The 8,981-nt window shown below is 38.8% G+C and overlaps 3 protein-coding genes across 5 annotated transcripts in view; 2 read left to right on the top strand and 1 right to left on the bottom strand.

Annotated features, from left to right (window-relative positions):
• Positions 1 to 879, top strand: part of dph7 (diphthamide biosynthesis 7) — an 11,090-nt gene extending 10,211 nt beyond the window's left edge. The window contains exon 9 of one of the 3 annotated variants that reach the window (XM_015379910.1): positions 308 to 879. In XM_015379910.1, the coding sequence (XP_015235396.1) occupies positions 308 to 705 (398 nt within the window). In that variant the 3' untranslated portion in view covers positions 706 to 879. The remainder of the gene's footprint in view (positions 1 to 307) is intronic. The other 2 variants (XM_015379911.1, XM_015379912.1) reach the window with 2 other exon arrangements.
• A 3,047-nt stretch (positions 880 to 3,926) lies between these two features.
• On the bottom strand, positions 3,927 to 4,875 carry mrpl41 (mitochondrial ribosomal protein L41). Its single transcript, XM_015379916.1, has 2 exons — positions 4,820 to 4,875; positions 3,927 to 4,625 (listed from the first exon to the last, which is right to left on the bottom strand). The coding sequence occupies exon 2, from the start codon at positions 4,614 to 4,616 to the stop codon at positions 4,209 to 4,211; it is 408 nt and encodes a 135-aa protein (XP_015235402.1). The 5' UTR covers positions 4,617 to 4,625; positions 4,820 to 4,875; the 3' UTR covers positions 3,927 to 4,208.
• Positions 4,876 to 7,409: 2,534 nt separating this feature from the next.
• pnpla7 (patatin like phospholipase domain containing 7) overlaps positions 7,410 to 8,981 on the top strand; it is a 53,759-nt gene continuing 52,187 nt past the window's right edge. The window contains exons 1-2 of the mRNA XM_015379923.1: positions 7,410 to 7,454; positions 8,242 to 8,286. Of these exons, the coding sequence (XP_015235409.1) occupies positions 8,248 to 8,286 (39 nt within the window). The 5' untranslated portion in view covers positions 7,410 to 7,454; positions 8,242 to 8,247. The remainder of the gene's footprint in view (positions 7,455 to 8,241; positions 8,287 to 8,981) is intronic.

Raw genomic sequence — 8,981 nt, 5'->3', positions numbered from 1 at the left:
TATTTTAGATTTTACCTAAAAAATGATTTTAGGAAATCTGAGCTGATTGAGACGATTGAAGTTTCTTTTAGACCCGTTAAATCTGCTGCAGATGTTGTTGGATGTAAACTGAAACTGAGTTAAAAGATTGATGTTGCTATTGCAGTTTTTTATTTTAGTGTTTAACTTTCATTGTACAGGATTGATGTCTCATATGTAACAAAGGTTTAAATATTTTTAACAGTTTTGTGCTTAAATCCACCCAAACTTTCCATGAGGTGAAATGTGTCTAATTTTTTATGCCTTGTAATGAATTGTTTGTCTTCAGAGGGCCGTGGGGAAGCTTGTCCCGTCGTTTCCTCCTACATCCTCCACAACTCCTTGGCTTACGGAGCCGACTGGTCCAGGCTGTCCCTCGATGCCCCGGCGCCGCAGTCCCCTCCTGCCACAGAACCAAAGCAAAGCCTCGCAGAGAGCAGGGGACATGTAAGGATTCAGTACGAGTCTCCTACGGCCAGCTTTGACACCTCCCTTGAGGACGACGCAGGACGTTACATCCCAGAGGCCGTGGTCACGTCCTCCACCGGCCCTGCTGCACCTCCAGCTCCCAACCCTGACCAGGATGCCCCCTCGCTGTCCTGTCTGCTAGCTAGCTGCTCTTTCTACGACCATATGCTCCACGTGTGGCGCTGGGACTGGACTCCTGAGGAGTCGGATCAACACTGAACTGCGGTGACATCTGCAGGCGTATAGATGCATCCCATAATACCCTGTACAGCTCAAAGAATGCAACCTCCTTGTAGCCGAGTCTCCTTCTACACCTAAACATGTTTATTAAGCAGAAACCTATTTTGATTATGATGCTGTTTTTATAATAAACGCTTTATGATCCTCATATGTTTGTTCTTACTTATAACTCCACTAGATTTAACTTCATGGTGAGGGGAGTAGATGGTGGCACTGATTAAAAAATATGTATATTTTACTCTACTAAATTAGTCTTCCATTGAAACCTTTTTACGTTTTCATTTAAATGCTTTTTTTCAAAATAACTGCGCATTTCTGAACAATCCATTTAAAGATGAATTTATGTTTATCAGTAAGCTGTGACTAATCTGGGATATAAATATACCAAGACTCCAACTAATTAATATTTTGCTAATTAAATAATCTGTACATTTATTTTTTGGATAATCAGACAGCAAAAGGAGCTTTATTTTAGATCTTTTTTTACAGAATTGGAATCGGGTGAAGCTAAAAACTAGCAACTGGTTAGAATATATTTACAAAGTTATTTTTTTTTTGAGTCTTTACAGCACTAGTGGCTGTTTTTTTGGACAGTAGGCTGACAGGAAATGGGGGATGAGAGAGAGAGAGAGAGAGAGAGACATGCGGCAAACTTCGAGGACCGAGGTATATATGGGTCGTGTGCGCTAACTGAGTCACCAAATCACACCCTAGATTTTTTTAATGCTAAATGTTTATATTTGTGTAGTTTTGGCTTCATTTCTGGACTGAGGGGGGTTGTTCTTTCAGCAGACTTTACATTTTAGTTTATTCAACTAAATGACTGATAAAAAAAATCAAATCTTTGCTTGTAATAATAATGGAAAGTTGTGAAAAAATGAATCCCAAAGGTGGGCAATTTTTTTTCATTTTTAAATTATGTTGCAAGTGAATTGGGCTTAAAGTGTGGCACAAACCCACTCCACAGTACACTACATGGTGATGGGGGAGGAAAAGAGCTCAAGATTTGACATCCTGGGGTTACCATGGCAACAATACAACAGTACATGCCAACAGGTGCCTTGATGAGGAAATATTTCCCATCAAAGATTTGACTTTAGTTTCCTAAACTTCTCTTATACTTTTATTAATTTAATGTTTATTTTTTTAGGAAATTAACACAACTAAAAGGAAATGTGGATATTATTTCTCAAAAACCTAATTAAGAAGCACTTTTGCTTCATTAAAAAAAAATTTACTTTTAATGACATCAAGCCTATTTATACAGTGAAGAAAATAAGTATTTGAACACCCTGTTATTTTGCAAGTTCTCCCACTTAGAAATCATGGAAGAGTCTGAAATTATCATCATAGGTGCATGCCCACTATGAGAGACATAATCTAAAAGAGAATATATCCAGAAATCACAATGTATGATTTTCTTAGCTATTTACTTGTATGATAAAGCTGAGTATTTGAACAACTGAGAAAATCAATGTTAATATTTGGTACATTAGCCTTTTTTGGCAATTACAGAAGTCAAACGTTTCCTATAGTTTTTGCACAAACTACAGGAGGTTTTGGTCCACTTTTTTTCCAGCTTTTTAATGTCATTACACTGTCCAAGTACAGAGCAACGAAATTAACTCTCTGCATTTAACCCATCCCCTGGGGAGCAGCGTGAGGTTAAGGGTCTTGCTCTGGTTACACAGAATGGCAGGCTGTGGGAGTGGGGCTCGAACTCAGAACCTCAGGATTCCAAGCGCAATGCCCTAACCACTAGTTCGCTGCAAAGATCCACACAGATCTTCTCTAGATCAGTCAGTTTTCTGGGCTGTTGCTGAGAACACAGAGTTTGAGCTCCCTCCAAAGATTCTCTATTGGGTTCAGGCCTACAGACTGGCTAGTCCACACCAGAACCTTGATATGCTTCTTCCAAAATCATTCCTTGGTTATCCTGGCTGTGTGCTTTGGGTCATTGTCATGTTTGAGGACCCAGCCTCCGCCCATCTTCAATGCTCTAAGGAAGGAGGTTGTTCCTCAAAATCTCCCAATACACGGCCCCCGGTCATCCTCTCCTTAATACAGTGCAGTCGCCCTGTCCCATGTGCAGAAATACACCCTCATGCTTCATAGTAGCGACTGTGTTTTTAGGATGGTACTCATCATTCTTCTTCCTCCAAACACGGTTAATGGAAATATGACCAAAAAGTTCTATTTTGGCCTCACTTTCTCCCAGGACTCCTCTGGATCATCCAAATGCTTATTGGCGAAATTAAAACGCACCTTGACATGAGCTGGTTTAAGCAGGGTAACCTTCCTACCATGCATGATTTTAAACCATGGCATCTTACCAACAGTAACCTTGGAAACGATGGTCCCAGCTCTTTTCAGGTCATTAACCAGCTCCTCCTGTGTAGTTCTGGGCTTATTTCTCACCCTTCTTAGGTCATTGAATTCTTGCACGGAGCCCCAGTCTGAGGGAGATTGGTAATCATATTTAGCCTCTTTTCCATTTTCAAACGATTGTTCCAACAATAGACCTTTTTCACCAAGCTGCTTGGCAATTTCCCCGTGGCCATTTTGAAGGCAGACTAACAGGTATTTGAGGGTCAGAATTATTGCGGATAGGTGTTTGCAGCTGTATCATTCATTAATTCATTTGCTATTTTCAGCAATTTGTGACGGATTATTCACTTTAAACAATGATGTAAACAGACATTGTTTACATCAACATGTAGGGACCACATTGAGCAAGGTAATGTTATATTTTCTAATTATGTTTATGTTCAAGATCGGCCTGTTTTTCAGTGTAGGCCTGTTTCTCTGACTGGCTGGATGTGCTCGTCCTCTGACATGGCAGCTGCCTTGGAGTTCGTCTGCCTGGCTGTGCGTTTCCTTTTACACCTCTACTTCTGTCTCCTTGAACCCCAGTCGGCCTCAGCAGATGGCCGCTCACACTGAAACTGGTTCTGCTGGAGGTTTCTTCCTGTTAAAAGGGAGTTTTTCCTCTCCGCTGTTGCTAAAAGAATGCTTAGTGTGAGGGATTGCATTTGAGTCTGAGTTGATGCAATCAACTGGTTTTCCTTAGACAGAAAACTTTGAATCAATCTGACTGTAGGATCTGAACTGTAAAGTGCCTTGAGATGACGTGTGTTGTGAATTGGCGCTATAGAAATAAACTGAATTGAATTAATCATTTGATATGTTAGAAAAAGCTGTTGAATACAAAACAATAATTGTTTTATTGAGCTAACATTTTATATGGCCAAGATATTCAGTTTACTGCAATGAGTCACTCCAGATATTTGTTTCTCCAACATTCTGCGCAGGGTGTTTCAGAGGCTATGCCAAATGTTTTACAATATTAATAAAAGAATTGTGACACCGGAAACAGCAATCTTCAGAGTGGCCAATCAAATGTAACTTTTACAATGAAACAAGTTCATAGTCCTGTGATGATCCTGAAGGTCTTCTGTGCAGATCCACTCAGCCCTTCCTCCTTACCGCACATAGTTCTTAGGATAAAGCTTAAACAGCTTCCCTTCCTGTGTGGCTTCAAATCCATATTTCTCCAGCTGATCTGCGCTGAATGTTCCTTCCTCCATGTCTTTCCTGATCCGGGGGGCCACAGCCTCCTCAAACAGACTCTCTGCTGTCAGCGGGGCTTCTGTTCCCCTCGGTGATCGGTACGAGACGTAAGGTTTCAGTTTGAATCCTTCCAGATGGGGAACCACGAACTCAGGAATCATGGCTCGAATGGAAAGGAACTTCCTGCTGGAGAGTCTCAGACCTGCGGGTCGGGAGCCCCTGCCTTTGTTGTGGGTCCTGGAGCCGCGCTTACTGGTGAACTCAGACATCCTGTCGGCACCTCGAACCAGTCCCCTCATCAGTGTGGACAGAACCCCCATGGTTCCCGGCTGGAAACACGAGAACGCATGAAGAAAAGACAGCTGTTAGCATTAGCATGCTGTTACACAATTAGCTACTCGAACTTCTATGAACCACGCAGTGACGTATTTAGCTCTGCACCAGAAGCCATTTTTATTTGTTTAGTTGAAAAAAATTAAGTTTTAAAACGGTCTCATGTCCAAATGGTATTTAACATACTCACCTTGAACACACTGTTAAACAGGAACAAGTGCGTAGCGCCGCCAAATGAAGTGCGCGCTGATTGGCCAAGAGAACGAGCCTATTGACCAATTAAAACACGAGATACTGGCACAAGCTGTTTTTGATTGGAGGAGAGTTCAGTAAAGCTGGGATTTCTGCTCGCCTGTGCTGCAAGAACAAATCAAATGTTTTTCAAAGTAATTCATTTTAGAAAAAAGCATCACTTTACCTCAGGGATTAATAACCAGTCAATACTTTTGTCCAGAGGGAATCCACTGTTACTGATGACGATATGATAGATGATGTTTATCTCTCCTGAAAAAAAATATAAAAGTATAAACTTTACAATTATTTTTAAAATTAGTTTTATCTAAACACTTTTGGTGAAAGTATTTGAAGATAAACCTATTATATGTTTGTTTTATCAGGGATGTATCTGGTTTAACTTCTAACACATTACTGGCCTGGTGACATTTTTCGTTCCTACCACCACCCTGAACCCCAAACAATGTGACCATCATGGATCTGGAGGATAATCTGAGCAGATCCAAATCATGCTGTTGAGTTCACAGCCAGCCCATTCACCACTGCAAAAGTCTCCTCTGAACACATACCGAACAGGAGACTGTTTACTGAGCAGGGTTTACGCTGCAGATATAAGGGAGCTTTCTGCTCTGATAAAATATGAGCCATGAATCAAAGGTATTTTGTGAAAAGGGTGAATATCTCTATTGCCATCTGTGCTGCATTAGTTTATTTTTTTTATAACTGTCTTTGCACCACCTAAACCTGTTTGTTTCTTCCCAACAAGAGATAAGTAGTCAAATAATTACAAGAATAGAGTAGAATAGAAAATCCCTTTATTGTCCCACAATGGGGAAATTCTGGTGTTACAGCAGCAAAAAGATTATAGAAAAAATGCTCACACAAATGTGGACCTTAGAAAAGTCTATAAAATAACATAATAGTGAAGAGTTAAACGATGAATAAGATACCGTACTGTAAAGTGTGTTAACAATATAAATACTGTGCACCTGGAGAATAAATAACCAATATACAGCTATGAACATTTTTACAGTAATGGGTATTTGAAAACAGCTGAAACATCAGAGATGTGCAAAATGACAGCAGCAAGTTATTTAACTACTTTCATTACTCTGTGGGATCTATTTATTCAGAAAGGTGCCATTTAAATGCTGTTAAGAAGAGTTTGGTTCTGCTAAAGGGAATCTCTTATTTAAAAGGAGATTTCTAGTGTTTCCATTTGAAGTCAAACTTATACAGGAGAGAAGGAAATTAATTGAAGACTTAACAAGATCCATTTCTTTTTAATTTTTAGGTATTTGTTGTTGTTTAACATGTTCAAAGTAAATAAACTCAACCTGTATGATTTACCTAGCTTGCTTTAAAGAGTTTAATTGAATAGGGGTTAAGTTAGAAGAACCACAGTGTACTTTTGTCCTGATTGAACTGCTTCATGTGTGTTTTGTCCTCCCTTGGAGGAAGGGGGAGATGATAGGATGAGGGACAACGGTCAGCACCCCCCTCCTTGGACATCTTGTGCAAAACATTACCAACTGTCACTTATGTGCAATATTCTTCTCTCTCAATATGCAATTACGCATGCCAACTACTGTGTAGCCTGTTTTCTTTTTTACATTTTTATATGGTCAGTACATTTCTGCAGTGCAAGTGCAATAATCCAAGTCAATTACTGTGTAGTCTTCCTTTAGCTCTCTACTGTGCCGATATTTTCATATCTAAAGAAAACATATTCCAGGACATTACAACTTTTTTATGCTTTTTGTATTATATACGCTATTTTTTTAAAATTGTCTGTTATATTTTTATCTATAATGGCATCTTGCTCTGGTATTCTATATAAGCTGCTGGAACCAGAATTTCCCTGAAGGAGTAATCCCAAGGGATAAATAAAGTCTAAAGTCTAAATTTGTAGGCTGGAGGTTTCTTCCTATTAAAAGGGAGTTTTTCCTCTCCACTGTCGCTACAAGCATGCTTGGTGTTCGTGTTTGCCTTAAGTTAATGATTCAATGCATTCGACTGGTTTTCTTTAGATAGAAAACTTTGAATCAATTTGAATGGATGATCTGGTTGAATTATATCTGTAAAGTGCCTTTTGAATTGGCGCTATATAAATAAACTGAATTGAAATTTAGTCTCTACACTTGGTAGCACCTGTCTTTTGATGAGGATAATTATGGAGTTCATCTAAAATATTTTTATGGTTAATTATTTAATTCAATAATTTAGCGGGAAAAAAAACAACTCCAACTCAGTCTGGTTATATGGATGATTTGTTTAGTTTTAACTTGTAGATACTATTCCAAGGTATACGGTTGACACTTTGTTGAATAAGCTGCCATATTATAGCGGTTATTACACTTTTATTGTATTTTAGAAACACTCTGAAGTTAAAACTCAGAGTGGAAGGAGGAATTTCTGCTTATCCAAAAAGACATGACTATTAGCAGCTAGCCTTTCAGTTTAACAACTTTTAGGTCACCGAACAGGCTCTTATTTTGAAAGGTTGGCAGGAAGTGATGTACCGTAACTTCCACCACAGCTTTTATTTTCTAATAAGGCATGTCTACAAAATATCCTTGAAGCAAAACAAGGTGCGTATGAGAACACTTTGCTTTGTTGTTTTAGAAACAGATTTGTTTTCTTTCATGGATAAGTTTTCCTTTAGCATTAATCAGAAAACTCTTCCTTCACTTTTTCAACCTTTAACCCGTTGTTTTCTTGTTGAAAGTCGACGATATGCACGATTGTAGAAGATACTACATGTTTATAATCTGAGGATAAAGTAAAAGTTTTCACATTGCTTAAAATGAAAGAATCTCTGTAGTTCCTCAGGTGTAAGTGGAGGATAGAGTCGGTGTTTTTAACAACCGACGGGCTGAACTTGACAACCAGCTTAATGAGCTGCTTGAAATATCAAAGAGGTTAAATCCAGTTCATTCAGCTTCTCTCTGCTCATTTTAATGTGTTTAAAAGTCTAATCTTACTCTAAAGCTAAGCAGAGTCACTGAGCTCGAACAAAAGTTTCTGGTTTTTGAGAAATAAACCCAAGATGCCAGGAAAGAAGGTAAACAGAGCTGATAGAGGCGGTGGTTAATGGTCTTTATCCATCTGCGACCTTTGGAACTTTGATCCGGATCCTTTAAGAAGAATTTGTTGAAAAACGGTCAGACATGGAGATGATCTTTAACCCAGATTTCTCAGAGCATTTGCTCCTTCCTCTTCCCTCTCTTGGCTCCCAGGGTGTATCAGCTTACAGCCAAAATCCCTTTAAAAACAGAGGGTGAACATCTTTTAAATATTATTTAGGATAGTAATGGTTTCTCCCCATCAATAAGTTGTTATGATTGTACTGTGATCCCTTTTCTTTTTATTTACCAGGCAGGTATGGGGAACAAGGATAAGGAAGACTACAGTGTGTACCCGGTAGGTCAATATTTTGGCATCATTTGTTTATTTTTTATTGGCTGTTTTCTTTCCTCTAAATGGGACAAGTTCAAATGACAGAAAAAAATGGCACGCCATAAACATTTAATATTGCCCCTTTAGCAATAATTATTATGTTTACATATGAATTATTTAAGCATGAAGGGATTATCTGCAGTCATTGGCACACTACCCAGGGCCTCACAGCCTTGGGGGCGTCCAGAGGACAGGACTTTATTTATTCTGCCCTTGCTGCTTGGTTCAGTGCATTTGTGGATGCACAAAGTTTGCAGATTCAGAAACACTATTTTAGTTTTTCCTCCAGATTTACTCCTGGTCCTTCCAGATTATGGTTGGATTCAATTCAATTCAATCTAGTTTATTTATATAGCACCATATAATCAGAATCTGCATCAAAATGACAACATCAAACCAAAAACACTGCATAATTGCACCATATATATTTAATATTCTGAACTTAAATATCAATGCGTTTGTTTTTTGCACCATGTTTTCCCCCTACACTGTTTACATTTGATCACTGCTGCAATTTAAGAAATGGAAATGTTATGAAAGCTGCTGTTATGAAGTTTTGTATACATTTTGTGTATACGAAATGACAATAAACGGTGTCTAAGGCCCCGTCCACACGAAGTCAAACCCTGGCCTAAAAGCACAAATTTTTCACCAAACCA

Source organism: Cyprinodon variegatus, unplaced genomic scaffold (assembly GCF_000732505.1).
Source record: "Cyprinodon variegatus isolate N-32 unplaced genomic scaffold, C_variegatus-1.0 Scaffold203, whole genome shotgun sequence".
Lineage (NCBI taxonomy): Eukaryota > Metazoa > Chordata > Actinopteri > Cyprinodontiformes > Cyprinodontidae > Cyprinodon > Cyprinodon variegatus.
Note: the sequence above shows the minus strand (reverse complement) of the source record. Positions and strands in the feature narration are given on the sequence as shown.

Excerpts from the sequence above, each read along its gene's own strand:
- mrpl41 (XM_015379916.1), bottom strand. The coding sequence starts at position 4,616 with ATGGGGGTTCTGTCCACACTGATGAGGGGACTGGTTCGAGGTGCCGAC.